At 35.1% G+C, this 21,081-nt stretch overlaps 2 protein-coding genes across 2 annotated transcripts in view; one reads left to right on the top strand and one right to left on the bottom strand.

The window, feature by feature from the left end:
- LOC126818321 (zinc finger protein 664) overlaps positions 1-21,081 on the top strand; it is a 312,810-nt gene that overhangs the window by 42,149 nt on the left and 249,580 nt on the right. The gene's annotated exons all lie outside the window — the stretch shown is intronic.
- LOC126817987 (zinc finger protein 501) lies at positions 61-8,868 on the bottom strand. The gene is made up of 2 exons (XM_050545168.2): positions 8,644-8,868; positions 61-3,810 (listed from the first exon to the last, which is right to left on the bottom strand). Exons 1-2 carry the CDS (start codon positions 8,644-8,646, stop codon positions 2,434-2,436), a joined length of 1,380 nt encoding a protein of 459 aa, XP_050401125.2. The 5' UTR covers positions 8,647-8,868; the 3' UTR covers positions 61-2,433.

Raw genomic sequence — 21,081 nt, 5'->3', positions numbered from 1 at the left:
TTGAAAACACAATTTATTTGTTTAAATCAACATTGATGTTGTGGTCTTACCTGGAAAAGATGGGCTTCTGATATCCAATATTTAAAACAAAATAAACATTTTACAATTGGTACATGAATCGTGTACCATAATGCGTTTCAACGCTATTTGTAATAAGGGACTCGAAAAACGAGGCTAGGCATATTCCACAAGTCATGTCAAACGGTGACGCTATATTCTTATCTGGAGAGCATTCCAAATAAATACTATCGGCGTAGACTGGAATAACCAGAAGCTAGAGATTGAAATTCGATTGAGAATACTGGCGTATGTCGCCGAACCTAACTGATTAGAAATTACAGTAAAAACAGAAACGATTGAATATAAATCTATTTATATACATTCATATTACATTATTGTATGCGTTGCGACCCTTTTGTGTCAATTTCTAGGTCCCAAATATTAGCGACTTAGCCCCTTTAAAACTGTGCATACATGGACATGTAGTTCTTTTGTTAAACTGACACGCTTTCAAAATCTAGCAATAGAAATGACTGATGTAACCATAGCAACAAAATGTAAACAACACAGCTAGGTAGCCTAAATACATGTACTAATGTAAATTAATCTCCTCTTTTCGAAGCATCTGCCACATCAGTGGTTGGAGAGAGAGAGAGATAAATGGGGTTTAACGTCCACTCGACACAAACTAGTTCATTTCGGGACTAACATATGGTTTAATTTTATTTCAATAATTTGCCTGTGCGTAGGGGTCTTTAGCAGTGGGAGCAAACCGGAGGACCCGGAGTCAGTAGTAGGCCTATGCTGATGATTTTGCAGTTGATCATAGATAGTTCTATATGTAGGAAGTTTGTTACATGTAGATTTAACTAGGTAAATGAGCGTGATAGATATTTTTTCAACAATAGGCCAGCTATACGTGACCCTCGTTTTTCAGTTTTTGCATAAAGAAAATAGGCCAGAGCATGCAATACTGTATTAAATTATGGTTAGGGTAAAGGTATTGCAATTAACAGTTTTTCTCTTATATATTTTCGCCAATGAAGTGTGAACATCAATAAATGAAGCAAAAAGATATATTTTCACCAATGAAGCGTGAACATCAATAATGAAGCGAAAAGTTATCGAGAATCATTTGTCATCAATGAACTAATTGTAAATGATAAAAAATAAACTTTTACTATAGCATTCTACTTTAAAATGTTGATTTTGTCTTAAATATTGGATATCAGAAGCCTATCTTTTCTTGGTAAGATAACCACATCAATGTTGATTCCCACTGGCCAATAAGGCGTGTTTGCAATGTTGAAGACTGTGAATAATACTGAGTTTATAAACTTGGCTCCTCGTGTTTTATCAAAAATTGACTGATAGTGAAAATTTTGAAGTGGAAGTCCTGGTAATATTTCCATATCATTTAATATTAAATATTAAAAATGAAATATAATTCATTACGTTTCCACAACAAGGATATTAATATTGCGATTTATCACCTAAATGATCGAAATATAGTTTTTCTAAAGGATTTTTCTATAAAAATATAAAAAAAAAAAATTCTTACATGTATGCACAAAATCAACATTTTAAATAAGAAATTGACTGTATGTTTCATATTTTTCCGGATTTTAATTGGTAACATTTTTATATCATTAAATATCATAATTCCTTATTTTGATATCATTAAATCTAATTTCTTATCTTTACACAACAAGGAAAACCATAGTGATCGAACTATAAAAGGTTTTTCATCAGTATGTTTTCTAAAAGTACTACCAGTCGTCGTTGTTTGTATTTCAGAGGAGAGCCAAAAAACAAGCTCGCCTCAATCAACGAATTGAAAAAATCGCTCCCCCCTAAAAACTCTCCCAGTTTTGATAAAAATGATTTAGAAATTAAGGAGAGTGATTTGATATTAAGGAGAGTGATTAGTTACATTGTATGTGAATGGGAAATGTTTCAAAGATCAATAACTGCATGTAATGGGGTCATTCCTGGTTTCATAAATGATAATAAACCCCCAATGACTATGTAAAGGAGAGCGATTTTCAGTTAGTTATAAGGGGAGGGAAAAAAAAACCCTGTCGATCGACATTCAGGTAAGCAGCAGGTGCTCAAGAGCAATAGCTCGCCTTAAAAAACAACGACTGTACTATAAACATAACATTCACAAGGCTTATCCCATATGGATTATCCTGTGTCTGTACAAACATCAAATTTATACGTTTTCTCCCACATGGATTATCGTTTCGTGTATGATTTACAAAACACATTACATTGAAAAGTTTTTTATCCAGTACGAGTTCTCATCTGTTTCTGAACAGTATCTTTCTCAGAGTGAATAAATGACTACACACATCACATTGAAATGGGTTTCAGTCCAATATGAATTCTCATGTGCTTCCAGTAAATGATTTAATACTACAAACATCACATTTATGAGGTTTCTGCCATATGAACTATCATGTGTTTCCGTAGACTACCTCGTTCAGTATATACTTTACTACAAACATCACATTTAAAAGGCTTTTCACCGGTGTGAGTTCTCAAATGTCGACGAAGATTACCTTGTATGGGAAATGATTTATTACAAATATCACATGTATAGGGTTTTTCCCCTGTATGGATTTTCATGTGTCTCTGCAAAGAACCTTTCTCTGTGAATAATCGACTACAAACACCGCACTGAAACGGTTTTTCACCCGTATGAATTCTCATGTGGTTCCGTAGAGTACTTTGTTCACTATATGACTTATTGCAAACATCACATTTAACAGTTTTTTTTACAGTAGGAGTTTTTTTCGGTTTCTGAAGTTTAGTTTTCTGTGTTAATGATCCACAATTAGTTCTCACGTGTTTCAGTAGACTACATCTTTGTCTAAATAATTTACTACAAATATCACATCTGTATGGTTTTTCACCAGTATGAATTCTCATGTGTTGCTGTACACCAACAGAACTTGAAAATAATTTACTACAAACATCGCATTTATAAGGTTTTTCGCCCGTATGGGTTCTCTTATGATATTGCAAACCTTGGCTAAAACTAAACGACTTATTACAAACATCACATTGATAAGATTTCTCGCCAGTATGGATTTTCATATGCCTGTATATATGACTACTCTGTAGAAATGATTTACCACAAACATCACATTTATATGGCTTTTCACCAGTATGAATTCTTTTGTGGTTTTGTAGGCCACCATCATAAAGAAATGATTTACTACAAACATCACATTGATAAGGCTTCCCTCCAGTATGGCTTTTCATGTGACTATATAGATGAATACGCTGTATAAATGATTTACTACAAACATCACATTTATAAGGTTTTTCACCTGTATGAATTCTCATGTGTTTTTGTAGGTCAGTATTATGACGAAACGGTTTACTACAAACATCACATTTAAAACGTTTTGCTACAGCATGACTGTCAGCTGATTGTAGGCCTACATCACTATCATTATCAGCTTTCATCTCTTCTTCAACATGTAATTCACAATGTTTCTCTAAATCAGTATCCGATTTAAATTCTTCTTTACATAAATTACACTGATGAACTGTTTCAATATCTTCAGTTTTCTCTTCTTTAACATGACAATATTCATCTACATCATCAGTTTTCTCTTCTTTAACATGGCAGTATTCATCTACATCATCAGTTTTCTCTTCTTTAACATGGCAGTATCCATCTACATCATCAGATTTCTCTTCTTTAACATGTATTTTATTGTGATTTTCTAAATCATCAAGTTGTTGAAAAATCTCATCACACACAACACACTGGTGAAATGTTTTAACATTAGTTTCCTGTAATATATAAAAGTTATAACATCATTAGTTTCCTGTAATATATAAAAGTTATAACATCATTAGAATCCTGTGTTAAATGTCCATATTATGTGTTAGATGTACACATTATACGCTCTCATAAATTTACTGTAGAAATTGCTAAACATTTACATAAACTGTATAAATAGAACATTAGTTGATAAATAAGTTTATTGATAAACTGTTTTAAATCAAACTAGTTGCGTAGGATGCCTTTTGTGTTTACAAATTAATTAACTTAAACCTTGAACATTACATTGGTTATTACTAGGGCTGGAAACCATTTTGGCAATATCGATATCGATATATCGGAAAATTTGTAGATCACATCAAAGGTTTAGGGGTTGTAACTTTGATGTGATATACAAATTTAGTGATTCCAGTAATTAGTTCAAACTATATATTCATTGGATACCTACTTTTGGGAAGCCAATTAGACTTTTTTGATAACTTTCTTGATCAATAAAACTTTACATCAAAGAGGCCGACAACAGTCATTGTTAGGAAAAGTGACTAGACAGGTGGCGTAAGCCGGTGAAATTCAGTAGCTAATTAGGTCGACGCCTCGCGAAAGTAGGACCGAATGAGTTAACATACATTTTGCAGAGTATCACCTGTTGACACCAACAACTCAATGTTTTGGCACGTTTTTTGACCATGTGACGCACCGTTTTGCGCATTGCGGAGTGATTTATATTGTATGACACTGTGCTTTAAGGATTGTTAATTTAGATCATAGTTCCAAACTCTAGCCGGTAATAACTAGGGCTGGCGAAAAATATTGATATAGCCGATAATCGTCGGCAACTACGGAAAAATATCAATATCAATATCGACACTCGTATAAAAAATAAAGGAGCTTCAATAAAATGAAATTAACGGAATGATTTGTTCAAATAATCGCCGTCATATCATTCAAAAGTAAAAGTAAAAACACAAACACTAGACAATGTACAACCACTGCGCCGGTAATTTTTGGCGTCGTTTACAATAATGACAATGAATAATTAATTAATTGTTCAGGGGAAATAACTCGATTTTAATAGAAATTTATTTATTGCTATAAGCGGCCGAGGAAAATTGTCAACAGCAATACTAATACTATAAGATAAGCTGTGAACGAAACAAACATTAAGAAAAGATAGTTTGAGGATCATAGTTTCTTTTTTTATTTGATAAATAACACATTTAAATGCATTATTAGCATACAAACAGTTATTTCTTTCAACTTTAAATTTTCCGATATATCGATATCGATATTGCCAAAATGGTTTCCAGCCCTAGTAATAACCAATGTAAGGCTGACCTTAAAAATATCTTTGTTTCGCCTAACGCGACCGACTAACTAAAACCACCCCCGACTTAAATTATTTTATTGCACTTTTCCGCAATCTTTTTATTTTATTTTGTGTGTCAACCTGAAATATATCACGAGAGTTTTTTCCCTTTACTATGGCTATGGTTTGATTCATTATTGAAACTGGTTGATCAAGACGAAAGCGTCATAGGTGTCGCTTCTCAACAAAATGGTTGCAGACAAAAGCACGTCTATTCCCACGAAATGATTCTGCCTCTATGTCTGTGGGGCGTCGTTTTAAACATGACGACGATATTTTCAATATCCGTTTTCGAGAAAAATAAAGGCACAACCCGCACGATCGTTAAAAACGTGTTGAGGGAGTTTCAAACGTGAGTTTGTCGCAATTTGTGTGCGAGTCGTGCATCAAGAAAATTCCCGATGTCATTGATTTGTTTGCCAATAAGAAGACGAATGTTTGCACCCGGAAAATTATCAAGCTGTCAAATTAGCTCTTAAAAAAAAAATCTTAAAAAAAACCTGACCTACCGACCCTTCTCCTCGATTGTGGGTCGGGTTTGGTGAAACAAAGATATTTTTAAGGTCAGCCTAATGCTCAAGGTTTAAGTTAATTAATTTGTAAACACAACCGGTTTCTTCCCACTGCTAAAGACCCCTACGCGCAAGCGAATTATTGAAATAAGATTAAAACCATATGTTAGTCCCGAAATGACCTAGTTTGTGTCGAGTGGACGTTAAACCCCATTTCTCTCTCTCTCTCTCTTTTGTAAACACAAATACACAAAAGGCATCCTACGCAACTAGTTTGATTTAAAACAGTTTATCAATAAACTTATTTATCAACTAATGTTCTATTTATACAGTTTATGTAAATGTTTAGCAATTTCTACAGTAAATTTATGAGAGCGTATAATGTGTACATCTAACACATAGCATGGTGAAACACAGTGGATTCTTAGAGAAACACGGTGGATTGCAAGCAAATCTTAGAGAAAAATCGTTGCGAAAACATGCGAAAATTCAAGGGAAATCAGAGAATTGTGAGCGATTTTTTTCGCCGCAATTTTGGTAAAAAAAATTTGGAACAAACTGTATATGATCCGCGACATCACTCACTATATTTTATGTTTTCCCTTTATTGGTTAATTAGTTGCTACTTGTTTTTGTATATAAACCTTCTGTATATCAGCGACATCACTCACTATATTTTATGGTTACCCTTTTAAAGATACACAGGGGGGTTGGATGGCCGAATGGTTAGCACGCGCGCGCTGCGCTGTATCATACGGTCTGTCATTGAGTCAAATGGCGGGGTTTCGATTCCCCGGTTGTACGTGACAAGGAGTAAAGTCGCCTGTCCAACCTCATGGGTTTTCTCTGGGTCCTCCGGTATACCCCCACTACTAAAGACCCATACGCGCAAGCGAATTATTGAAATAAATTTGAACCATGTGTTAGTCCCGAAATGGTCTAGTTTGTGTTGAGTGGACATTAAACCCCATTTCCCTATCTCTTAAAGATACATTCCCGCGTACAAACTGGGTGATTTGATGATATATTTTATGGTTTCCCTTTTAATTATTTTCTGTTAGATGTATTCATTATTTTGTTAATTACATGTAGTTACTACTTGATTTTGTATATAAACCTTTGGTGAAAGCAGATGTTAAACATACATTATGCAAGAGCTAAATCTGCCTATTGCATGTCTTTCTTTAGACCTGATATGTTTTCTAAATTATTAATTAGACATTAATTAACTTATCCAGGCCATAATCAATTCTCAATGGCATCGGATTTCTCTGATATTAAATAGATTAGAACAGTTCAGCCATATTTTGATTTAAGCTAAAAATGGAGGAGCGAGACTTAGCTTCGAACAACCAGTATGTACAGTGGTTGGAATTATTGTACACGTCTTGTCAAACCTTCAAAGGCTAATATCTGCGCTCGCAATAGCGTAATTTGAATTAAATTCTCACATTATTCATTTTACATTATTGATTTTCGAACTATTATAGCACAAATGGCTAGCTCTATAATATCTAAATTCAACATAATGTATCTTTAAATAAAGCTATTTCACATATATATAAATTCATCATATTCTTTAATTATGTATTAATCGATTTTATGTACCGATTTTATGTAATAATTGTTTATGTATGTTGAAATTGAATACAAAAACTTTTGTGGTACCAGTATCAATATTGGTACCAGTATCAATATTAGAACGCTCTAATCATTCGGCCATCTGACCGATTCCATGTCATTTTGGTCCCGCATTATTTCGGACACATGGTTATCAAAAGGCTCCACCAAACTTTAAAACACTAGTTGCTCTGACGATTCTTGCTGTACTTCAAGTAACAGACAAAACTGTCAATGGTGATACCACTCAAGTTTATGTATCCAACATACATAAACAATCATTGCATAAAATCGATTAATACGTAATTGAAGTACATGTAGAATGTACAGCAAGAATGAATTTTGATTGTCTTTTTGGATCGCTAAATTCAACATGAATTATTATAAATTTGTCTCGGATGTGACAAAAAATGATTCACCGTGAAAAATAGACGGTAAGGATTCCAAAATAGCCTTAGAACCGAGATGGGAGAAGCCTTATTTTCATATTACTTGTGTATAGGATCCGTCAGTAATGAAGAAGAGCACAGCTAGCTCTCTAAGAAATGGTTCCACTACTGATGTCTTCCGCCTTACTCCAGCCACAGTAGTGGCTCGTCCTACAGAGTTCCTTTGCGCAAGTTTTTTAGTGAAATCTCTACAAAAAAGTTAGTGGCCTATAGCTCCCTTAATTTACACATAAACTGACCCAAAACAGTACTGCACCTAACTTAACATATAATAAATCAATTCCTATTGAAATAAAGGTGAAGCCTTACCGCATAATTATATGATTTGATGAAACCCAACTGCTACGCGAAATTTCAACTGGCTGGTGTCATGGCGGTTTGTGTGTAATACGTCATTACAAGAAACATCGCTATGCAAATGTAGAACGCATAAACACAAAGAAAAACTGTTCGGTAACTATTTTAGTGTCCAGTCTTCACTATTTGTCATAGAATTACTTATTCCAATACAAACTGTAATGATATGTGTTGACAATTGTGCGTGTGAACCTATTTGAACTTGCGTAAGAAATGAAATGAAATGGGGTTAAATTTCCTACTCCTAACCTGGGCTAATGAAGACGGGCATACGCCATACAGTGTGCTATCACCTACTCTTATATCGAATTTCAACTGCCAAGGGATCTTTTAAGTGCATACGGATTCGTAGACTGTATGTATCAATTGTAACGTCAAGTATAGTAACTATAGCTCTCTAAGAATTTGTTACTAAAGTAACTAGCCACCATCCAATCCCCCCCCCCCCTCTATATTGAAGAGCTACCGTATAAAGAATAATTGTAATAGTTTATTGTATGCTGGTCGAAGGGTGGATTTGATACAATAACATCTTACCATGGCAATTCTTCACGTCTGTGGTTTTAATTTTATAGTTTCTTGACTTAAGACTTAGTTGTAGAACTGTCACTTCGTCTTCCACCAAACGTTGTAAATCAATGTTGTGATAAGTACATTGATCAGAGATTTAAATGTCCGCTTCCAATCACTCGCATATCGTAGACAGTTATTTGTCTCTGGTGAACTTAGAAACCTTGCTTTCATCACAAAGACCAATTAACATAATAGCCATTAATCTAAAATCACTTCCGGTTTTACACCACAGGTTAAGGTTGTACTTCGATTCTAGACGCGGATCAACCCACCACGAAAAATTCACTGTACATTGAGTTGGGCTGCACAGTGAAAACCATTTACTGCTAGTGATTGCGGTACAGAATGATATAGAACATATAAAATAATAAAACAATGTTGTGAACTTTATTCAAAAATAAAATAATGTTGTAAATTTTATTTAAAAATAAACTTGAACTGGATTCCCAACAAAGTATTACTAAATATACACAAAGTATTATAAATGTTTTAATTATTTATTATTATCACCCAATAATACATTCTACATTAGATATCGCTTGTGTGATAAATTTCACAATCTAATCTACTGCGATATCTCCTCAGTTACGTGGTTTCCCCTTGTCAGTGATGCAGGACGGAGGGCCTGACAAGAACAGCTGTCTAGTCCTTCGGATGATACGAAAAACCGAGGTCCCGTGTAAACATTGGAATGCACATAAAAGATCCCTTGGCAGTTGGAATGCGATATAAAAGTAGGCGATAGTGCCTCTGCCCGGGCAAAATTTCCCTCATAGCACACTGTATGGCATTATGCCCGTCTTCATTAGCCCAGTACAGGAGCAGAACAGTAGGACATTAAACCCCATTTCATTTCATTTCATTTCATCTCCTCAGTTAAAAAGGAACTACTTTTTTTTTTTTTTCAAAGAACAGTTCATTTGCAATCTGAGTAAAATACAGATCTATATTTCGTTTCGTTTTTTAAACTTTCGATGGCCTACACTACATGAAGATCTGACAAGTTATAGCGATAGGTCACGTCAGGGGTCAAAAGACCGACTTATGACCTTATGATGTCAGACATTTGATTAACCAATCAGCATTGATGTTACCAGTGGATTACCCACAGTTCTGTGCAAAACACGCCTTAAGCTCGCCGTAACAGACCGTTTCATTGGCTTATCCCTGTCACCATTCAGAACACGAGTTAAATAACAACTCTTCCAGATCCAAGTGTAGTAAAGACAAGTAAAACGAAATTTTGAACTATAAAAACAAAACGAAATAGGATCTGTGTTTTAACCAGATTGGTTCATTTGTTATTAAAAGTAACTTCTTTTTTTTTTTTAAAAATGAACTATTTTTATTTAATTGACCTTGATGGGTCAATATAAAGGACTTTGCAGTGGTTGAATTGCTGTAAAAAAATGATGTATCACTACGCCGCCGTAATGTTATCAGGTTCAGTAAAAGTGAAATCTATAGCAAAGAATTATATTTATTTATTTGTGCACGTAAAAAGGATTGAGTGATAAATAATATCTCCAACTGGTCTTTTTTGATATCAAAAAATATCAAAAAAAGACGAGTAGGAGATTTTATTTATCACTCAATCCTTTCTTACATGCACAAACGGGAGGGGAAAGTGAAATGGCGGGGAAGATAAAGAGGGAGAGAGGGGAGGTGAGAGAGAGGATGGGGCAGCTGCAGACCTCTACCATCATAGCCAGGGGCCGGGTCATGGGTTCCACGTCAGCCGTATATGTCGGTCAAAATCAAGGGCTATGGAAAATAATCATAACTAGATCTGACCCATCGGTCATTTTGCACACCAGATAAAAATTGCCTTTTTCTCAAAAGCTAATTTTTAAACATGGCTTCGATCGACCTCGTTCGTTCGTTCGTTCTTGGTGTTTAACGTCTGCTTTCACATAAGTGATATCGCAGACATGACATAGGAGAGCCGAAGCTGATTCCTGTTTTTTAGAATATGATTTTGCAATCTTTCCATTTGGCCTTAGGCCATGGATTTGGTTTAGTGGGAAGTTCTTCCCTTTATTTAATATAAAAAATATCGTTTGGTAGATGATCTCGTCTGCTTCTGGATTGGTAGATGTCATCGTTTTAGTGTTTAGGTGCCAGTGGATCGACCTCCACAACATAACTATAAAATAGTGCGGCCACTGCAGAATAATGTACACGTATAGAAGCCACATAATCTCATGATTTGTGTTGTAGAGTTGTATACATAGTCGTCAACAGATTATACTGAGTGTTGTGTTGATAATTAATGATGGGTGTCTCGTAGTAGAACAATATAAGTTAATTGATATAGGGGAATCTTAGGTCCCGTGTACACATTGGCGTGCATGTTGGAATTCGATATAAGAGTAGGCAGTAGTGCCGCTGTCTGGGCAAAATTTCCCTCATAGCACACTGTATGGCGTATGCCCGTCTTCATTAGCCCAGTTCGGAGCAGAACAGTAGGTCGTTAAACCCCATTTCATTTCATTTCGAAGTTATTGTTTTACAATTTGAAATTATCTAGGTCAGTGTGTTTTCTATAAAGCATGTGTGAGCTACTGGGATGAATTTTTCTACTGCCAATTAATAAATAATTATCATAAGCCTTATTAATATTTTATTTTTAAAGCCAATATATACATTTTTGTGTACACCATGCTGACAACCGGGTATATACATTTGAAATGAAATGAAATGAAATGGGGTTTAACGTCCTACTGTTCTGCTCCTATACTGGGCTAATGAAGACGGGCATACCCCATACAGTGTGCTATGAGGGAAATTTTGCCTGGGCAGCAGCACTATCGCCTACTCTTATATCGAATTCCAACTGCCAAGGGATCTTTTACGTGCATTCCAATGTCTACACGGGACCTCGGTTTTTCGTCTCATCCGAAGGACTAGACAGCTGTCCTTGTCAGGCCCTCCGTCCTGCATCACTGACAAGGGGGAACCACGCCGGAAAATCGGGATGAACTTTCTCGGCCAATGCAGGGATCGAACACCCGACCTCCAGGCTTGCGAGCCAGCGCCTTACCCACTTAGCCACGTGGTCCCAATATAGACATTTGAATTCACGATACGTTACCGTGAATAAAAACACATGAAATATTAATTTATTTTGCAAAGAGTCTCAACTACTAAGCTAACAGACTTTAAAGACCATTTTCAGTCTGTAAGGTTGACCTATTACTATAATGTAATCATCTTCTATCGTATACAATATGAATGTTAAGCAAGCGCTTCTCTATATATAAAACCATACTCTGCTTCCCTAAGAAAATATCTGTTTCCACAATAATAAAGAGTAAATATAATTAAACACAAACTTAATTATTTCATAAATTAGTAAAAATTGTAGAGCTGGATCACCTTGCATAGTGCTTTATTAAATATAAATTATGGGATACCAGATAATGAGCTGGCAGTTCTCACTATAATAGGAGAGAGAGAGAGAGAAATGGGGTTTGACGTCCACTTGACACAAACTAGGTCATTTCGGGACTAACATGGTTTTGGTTTTTTTAAATTTTATTTCAATAATTCGCTTACGCGTAGGGGTCTTTAGCAGTGGGAGGAAACCGGACGACCCGGAGAAAACCCACGAGGTTGGACAGGCTACCCCACTCCATGTCACGTACATCCGGGGATTCGAAACCATGCCAGTCGATTCAATGACAGACTTTATGATACAGCACGCGCACGCTAACCATTAAGCCATCCACCACCCCCCCCTCAACTATAATAGGTAAAAACTAGATAATGTAAAGGGTATATGCTGAAAATTTCAGTTAAATTGATCAACGCTGAACCAAGATTTTAGCGATAGAATTTTGGGCCTAGCCTCGATCATAATTACTAAAGTCGGTAAGATAAAAAAACCATAGTGTTGATTATCCATTTCATGATTAAAAAATCATGAATGAAAGTTGAACAGCAAATCAGAACCTAGATCAATACATATCGCAGGCTAGCGATGACATCAATAATTGATTATGGTCTGGATAAGTTAATTAATGTCTAATTAATAATTTAGATAACATTTCAGGTCTAAAGAAAGACATGCAATAGGCAGATGTAGCTCTTGCATAATGTATGTTTAATTAAAAATAAATCAATTAAATACAATAAGCTGTATCATGTTCATAGTGCTTTAATTAAAATTGTAACATGGATAGGAAATCTTTCTTTGTTCTTTTCGTTGAATAAGCAGATTGTTTTCCCTCTAGTAGATTGGTTGGAGCTTAACCGTGCAGTCACTAGACATGTACAATGTTATTGGACACTTTTGCTGGTTTACACTAGTTTTAGTAGAAATCATATAGAGAAGTGGGGTGGGTTTTCTGTGCAATAACAATATGCATGATGAGCAGTTGGCAATGTTACAAGTCATTTATAGCACACTTCATTCGTTAACAGGTTTAACCCCTCAGCCTTCGGCCTCTGATTAAACCTGTTAACTCATGAAAGCCATGCTATAAATATAACTTAAATAAATTAAATACAATGGTCTTTAACATAATACTACATTACACTCTTCATTTAAACAAGATTGGAGCAGAACAGTAGGACATTAAACCCCATTTCATTTAAACAAACAATTCATATCAAATATTTCCATGCATCATAAATCACACAGGATCGGTAAGTCATGTGTCAATTTCATATTAATCAAGACTAAATATAATTAAACATAAAGTTTATAATTTCACAATTTATTAAATATTCTAGAGCTAGATCACGTTGCACGAATATAAAAACATAGTCTCCCTCCTTAATATCTTTTTTCATAGTAATAAACAGTAAATATAATTCAACACAAAGCTGGATCATGTTGCATAGTGCTTTATTAAGCAAAATAAATAAAATAAATACAATAGGCTTTAATATAATACTAAATTACACTCTTGATTTAAACAAACAATAAGCATCATACATTTTCATGTATCATAAATCAACGGGAACGGGTATGCCTCGTAATCCCGCCAAATGGAATCACACTCTGGGACTATATTCTTACGCTACAGTTCTTTGCAAATATATTTTCTAAAGGTGCATGCTGAATTACCAGATCGCGTGTAATATATATTCTACAAATTAGGGGATTATTTGATATGTATTCATTCACCAAGTGAATGAGTTTTATAAAGGTGGTGAATTACTCCTTGGATATAAACGGATAAAGATTTCAGTAAAACAGAACAGGTCGTTTATGTGTTGATGTAGATCTATTACTGATTATAAAATATTAAAGGCTTGCGAATTCCAAGTCGTAAAGCCTGGCATAAGATGGTGTTTCCGAACAAATCTTAGCGGAAAATCGAAAGGGGAATTGAGCGAAAAATCGCGGGGAAATTGAGCAAAAATTACTGTGAAATCTTAGCGATTTCTTAGTGTTTGGGACAAACTGTACATGGGATATGTTTAGCCTCAATCATCGAGTCGCTTCATACAACTGGTGACCAAAAAGATTCTGGCAAACGTTTCGTGTGCCAATTTTAAAATTTCCTTTTTGACTTAAATATTTGATATCAGACGCCCGACTTTTCACGATAAGATAACAACATCAATGTTGATTTAAAGGAGCTAAATCGCTAATATTTTGGACCTAGAAATTGGCACAAATAGGTCGCAACACATATAATAATGTAATATGAACTTATATGAACTGTTTCACATTCAATCGTGTCCGTTTTACTGTGAATTGTCATCAGTTATGTTCGACGAAATACGCCAGAAGTCTTAACTGCAAGTCCATTTCTAGTGTCTGGTTATTCCAGTCAACACCGATATTATTTATTGCGCATGCTCTCCAAATAAGAATATGATATTACCGTTTGACATGACTTGTAGAATATGTCTAGCCTCATTCTTTGAACACCTTGTTACAAATGACGCTGAAACGCATTATGGTACACGATTCGTGTACCAATGGTAAAATGTTTATTTTGTTTTAAATATTGGATATCAGAAGCCCATCTTTTCCAGGTAAGATCACAACACCAATGCTGATTTAAATTGCAAAAAAATTTGTGTTTTCAATGTCGAAGATTTTGGATGATATTGAGTTACGGACTTAAGATACTTTAAATTGACCAAATTGTGAAGTGAAAGCCTTGGATGGAATAAATGTATAAACTACTGATAATATTTACATATCATTTAATATTAACCAGTGGTTATTCTAGACGCGGATCAACCCACCACGAAAAATTCACTGTACATTGAGTTGGACTGCACAGTGAAAACCATTTACTGCTAATGATTGCGGTACAGAATGATATAGAAAATATAAAATAATAAAACAATGTTGTGAACTTTATTCAAAAATAAAATAATGTTGTAAATTTTATTTAAAAATAAACTTGAACTGGATTCCCAACAAAGTATTACTAAATATACACAAAGTATTTTAAATGTTTTAATTATTTATTATTATCACCCAATAATACATTCTACATTAGATATCGCTTGTGTGATAAATTTCACAATCTAATCTACTGCGATATCTCCTCAGTTACGTGGTTTCCCCTTGTCAGTGATGCAGGACGGAGGGCCTGACAAGAAAAGCTGTCTAGTCCTTTGGATGACACGAAAAACCGAGGTCCCGTGTAAACATTGGAATGCACATAAAAGATCTCTTGGCAGTTGGAATGCGATATAAGAGTAGGCGATAGTGCCTCTGCCCGGGCAAAATTTCCCTCATAGCACACTGTATGGCATTATGCCCGTCTTCATTAGCCCAGTACAGGAGCAGAACAGTAGGACGTTAAACCCCATTTCATTTCATTTCATTTCATCTCCTCAGTTAAAAAGGAACTATTTTTTTTTTTTTCAAAGAACGGTTCATTTGCAATCTGAGTAAAATACAAATCTATATTTCGTTTCGTTTTTTAAACTTTTGATGGCCTACACTACATGAAGATCTGACAAGTTAGGTCACGTCAGGGGTCAAAAGACCGACTTATGACCATATGATGTCAGACATTTGATTAACCAATCAGCATTGATGTTACCAGTGGATTACCCACAGTTCTGTGCAAAACACGCCTAAAGCTCGCCGTAACAGACCGTTTCATTGGCTTATCCCTGACACCATTCAGAACACGAGTTAAATAACAACTCTTCCAGATCCAAGTGTAGTAAAGACCAGTAAAAAGAAATTTTGAGCTATAAAAACAAAACGAAATAGGATCTGTGTTTTAACCAGATTGGTTCATTTGTTATTAAAAGTAACTTCTTTTTTTTTTTTTATTAAAAATGAACTATTTTTATTTAATTGACCTTGATGGGTCAATATAAAGGACTTTGCAATGGTTGAATTGCTGTAAAAAAATGATGTATCACTACGCCATAATGTTATCAGGTTCAGTAAAAGTGAAATCTATAGCAAAGAATTATATTTATTTATTTATTTATTTGTGCACGTAAAAAGGATTGAGTGATAAATAAAATCTCCAACTGGTCTTTTTTGATATCAAAAAATATCAAAAAAAGACGAGGAGATTTTATTTATCACTGAATCCTCCTTTCTTACATGCACAAACGGGAGGGGAAAGTGAAATGGCGGGGAGATAAAAAGATAAAGAGGGAGAGAGGGGAGGTGAGAGAGAGGATGGGGCAGCTGCAGACCTCTACCATCATAGCCAGGGGCCGGGGCATGGGTTCCACGTCAGCCGTATATGTCGGTCAAAATCAAGGGCTATGGAAAATAATCGTAACTAGATCTGACCCATCGGTCATTTTGCACACCAGATAAAAATTGCCTTTTTCTCAAAAGCTAATTTTTAAAAATGGCTTCGATCGACCTCGTTCGTTCATTTGTTCTTTGTGTTTAACGTCTGCTTCCACATAAGTGATATCGCAGACAAAACATAGGAGAGCCGAAGCTGATTCCTGTTTTTTAGAATATGATTTTGCAATCTTTCCATTTGGCCTTAGGCCATGGATTTGGGTTAGTGGGAAGTTCTTCCCTTTATTTAATATAAAACATATCGTTTGGTAGATGATCTCGTCTGCTTCTGGATTGGTAGATGTCATCGTTTTAGTGGTTAGGTGCCAGTCGATCGACCTCCACAACATAACTATAAAATAGTGCGGCCAGTGCAGAATAATGCACACGTATATAGAAGCCACATAATCTCATGATTTGTGTTGTAGAGTTGTATACATAGTCGTCAACAGATTATACTGAGTGTTGTGTTGATAATTAATGATGGGTGTCTTGTAGTAGAACAATATAAGTTAATTGATATAGGGGAATCTTAGGTCCCGTGTACACATTGGCATGCATGTTGGAATTCGATATAAGAGTAGGCAGTAGTGCCGCTGTCTGGGCAAAATTTCCCTCATAGCACACTGTATGGTGTATGCCCGTCTTCATTAGCCCAGTATAGGAGCAGAACAGTAGGACGTTAACCCCATTTCATTTCATTTCGAAGTTATTGTTTTACAATTTAAAATTATCTAGGTCAGTGTGTTTTCTATAGAGCATGTGTGAGCTACTGGGATGAATTTTTCTACTGCCAATTAATAAATAATTATCATAAGCCTTATTAATATTTTATTTTTAAAGCCAATATATACATTTTTGTGTACACCATGCTGACAACCTGGTATATACATTTGAAATGAAATGAAATGAAATGGGGTTTAACGACCTACTGTTCTGCCAAGGGATCTTTTACGTGCATTCCAATGTATACACGGGACCTGCATCACTGACAAGGGGGGACCACGCCGGAAAATCGGGATGAACTTTCTCGGCCAATGCAGGGATCGAACACCCGACCTCCAGGCTAGCGAGCCAGCGCTTACACGTAGGGGTCTTTAGCAGTGGGAGGAAACCGGAGGATCTGGAGAAAATCCACGAGGTTGGACAGGCGACCCTACTCCTTGTCACGTACAACCGGGGATTCGAAACCACGCCAGTCGATTTAATGACAGACTTTATGATACAGCGCGCGTACACTAACCATTCAGCCATCCACCCCCCCTCAACTATAATAGGTAAAAACTAGATAATGTAAAGTGTATATGCTGAAAATTTCAGTTAAATTGATCAACTCTGAACCAAGATTTTAGCGATAGAATTTTGGGCCTAGCCTCGATCATAATTACTAAAGTCGGTAAGATAAAAAACCATAGTGTTGATTATCCATTTCATGATTAAATGTGACCGTCCGCATCTAAATGAGTTGGAATTGCGGGAGAATCAATAATGAGAAAAAGACAAAATAAGTGAAAATATTGATTTTGAACGAAATTGAGATTTTCACAAAAATGAGTCTATAAATATACTGTCTATCGACACAGAAGATCAAAATAGCAATAAAACATTTTAAAACACCTGTATTTGAACGTTTTGTAAGAGTACCGTATTCTTAATTCTGTCCTATTTCTCAAAATTCTTGGCGAAATTAGTTATTTTTCTTCGCTCGCAGTGGGGCGACCGGTCATTCCTCTTGCATAAAAATTGGCATCGTTGTAAAGCGAAGCATCTCTAGTTTATAAATATGATCAAAATATTGTTGATGAATTGATTTTGAACGGATACAATCGAGTTTTAAAACCCTCCAAAAATATAAATAAACTCCGCCTGTTGCCATGCTGTCCACACAACTCCTTTGCTGATTGGCCCGGACACTGCGTGCAAGGCATTATCGATAAATATTTGTTTTTCGCAATGTTTTTGGGTACCTACATGCGATTCACTCTGATAAGTGGCAGAAAAAAAAAATAATTATGATCGTATAGATTGCCGTTGAGTGTTAATCGAAACCACGTGGCTGATGATGTAAATTATTACTAATACTATTACTAATCAACTGTCACGGGTCAATGATAAAGCCGTCGAGAACTCGTTATTTACTCCGAATAATTAATCCAAGTGGTGATTGTTTGATATCTCATATCATCTTTAAAAAAATAATCTATAGGCCTTAAATGGAAATAAACAAAATAGCCAATAATGTTCTTTTCGAAGAGAATTTTATTGATAGCTGAATTCCGTTTAACGTCGCTTCTTCATACGGCATGCAAAGTAAGAAATGCATTTGGGATATTATTGTTTAAAATTCACTTATCACAATGGGTCGAAAAAATGAGAACGACCAACGAGCCGAAATGTGACGATTCTCGAGTCTGCCATTGAGTATCCTCTGAATAATGTTGATATTTACATCAAAGCCAAAATGCACGAAAGTGAACGTAAACATTGACTATGAAATTGACATTTCTATAGGGACTCATATTTTGATAACGTCACGTTACCTGAAAATAATAATAGACCAATCGTACACGCAAAATCTTATTTTAATTCACGTGTTAAATGAACACGCATACAGCTGTTGCGGCTTCTTTGATGATTATTCAATCAACAATCTTAATCTCCTGACCACTAGCTGGCACTAAGGTGCTAATTAATTGAGTTAATCTCACTAAAGTTATATTATACACAACAGACTACTAATGTATAGATTGTTCTTCAGTATAACACTATCATGTTAATATTATGCCGTATGTGTTGTGGATGTTTCGTTACGAAAGGAGTGCATTTATTAAGATTTTCGTCGTCAGCACCCTTGAAATCCTAAATAAAAAACATATTAAACGACAAAATATAGCAAATAAATTGCGGAAATAGTCGGATCAAATTTTTACTACGATTTTCATCTTCAGCACCCCTTAAAACCCATGGAAAGATATATTCAACAACAAAACAGCAGATAAATGGCCTGATTGCTATGGGATTTTGTTTTGGAACATATCAAATCTTTGACTTGCTTTTTCTCAAAACTTACTTTTGTGAGTTGGGTAGCTTTTAATGGACACCGCTCAGTCAATTGTTTCCCAATTCAAACAAACTATACATCAAATTGAGTTGGAGAATGTGAAAATAACAATAACTCAATTTTCAAAATTTCCTCATTGTGACTCAGTATGTTGTGGGGGGTCACAAATCATGAATGAAAGTTGAACAGCAAATCAGAACCTAGATCAATACATATCGCAGGCTAGCGATGACATCAATAATTGATTATGGTCTGGATAAGTTAATTAATGTCTAATTAATAATTTAGATAACATTTCAGGTCTAAAGAAAGACATGCAATAGGCAGATGTAGCTCTTGCATAATGTATGTTTAATTAAAAATAAATAAATTAAATACAATAGGCTTTATCATGTTTATAGTGCTTTAATTAAAATTGTAACATGGATAGGAAATCTTCCTTTGTTCTTTTCGTTGAATAAGCAGATTGTTTTCCCTCTAGTAGATTGGGTGGAGCCGTGCAGTAACTACACATGTTCAATGTTATTGGACACTTTTTCTGGTTTACACTAGTTTTAGTAGAAATCATATAGAGAAGTGGGGTGGGTTTTCTGTGCAATAACAATATGCATGATGAGCAGTTGGCAATGTTACAAGTCATTTATAGCACACTTCATTCGTTAACAGGTTTAACCCCTCAGCCTTCGGCCTCTGGTTAAACCTGTTAACACATGAAAGCCATGCTATAAATATAACTTAAATAAATTAAATACAATGGTCTTTAACATAATACTACATCACACTCTTCATTTAAACAAGATCGGAGCAGAACAGTAGGACATTAAACCCCATTTCATTTAAACAAACAATTCATATCAAATATTTCCATGCATCATAAATCACACAGGATCGGTAAGTCATGTGTCAATTTCATATTAATCAAGACTAAATATAATTAAACATAAAGTTTATAATTTCACAATTTATTAAATATTCTAGAGCTAGATCACGTTGCACGAATATAAAAACATAGTCTCCCTCCTTAATATCTTTTTTCATAGTAATAAACAGTAAATATAATTCAACACAAAGCTGGATCATGTTGCATAGTGCTTTATTAAGCAAAATAAATAAAATAAATACAATAGGCTTTAATATAATACTAAATTACACTCTTGATTTAAACAAACAATAAGCATCATACATTTTCATGTATCATAAATCAACGGGAACGGGTATGCCTCGTAATCCCGCCAAATGGAATCACACTCTGGGACTATATTCTTACGCTACAGTTCTTTGCAAATATATTTTCTAAAGGTGCATGCTGAATTACCAGATCGCGTGTAATATATATTCTACAAATTAGGGGATTATTTGATATGTATTCATTCACCAAGTGAATGAGTTTTATAAAGGTGGTGAATTACTCCTTGGATATAAACGGATAAAGATTTCAGTAAAACAGAACAGGTCGTTTATGTGTTGATGTAGATCTATTACTGATTATAAAATATTAAAGGCTTGCGAATTCCAAGTCGTAAAGCCTGGCATAAGATGGTGTTTCCGAACAAATCTTAGCGGAAAATCGAAAGGGGAATTGAGCGAAAAATCGCGGGGAAAT

The sequence above is a fragment of the Patella vulgata genome, chromosome 1 (assembly GCF_932274485.2).
Source record: "Patella vulgata chromosome 1, xgPatVulg1.2, whole genome shotgun sequence".
Lineage (NCBI taxonomy): Eukaryota > Metazoa > Mollusca > Gastropoda > Patellidae > Patella > Patella vulgata.
The sequence above is the reverse complement of the archived record's forward strand: the minus strand, read 5'-3'. Positions and strand labels throughout refer to the sequence as shown.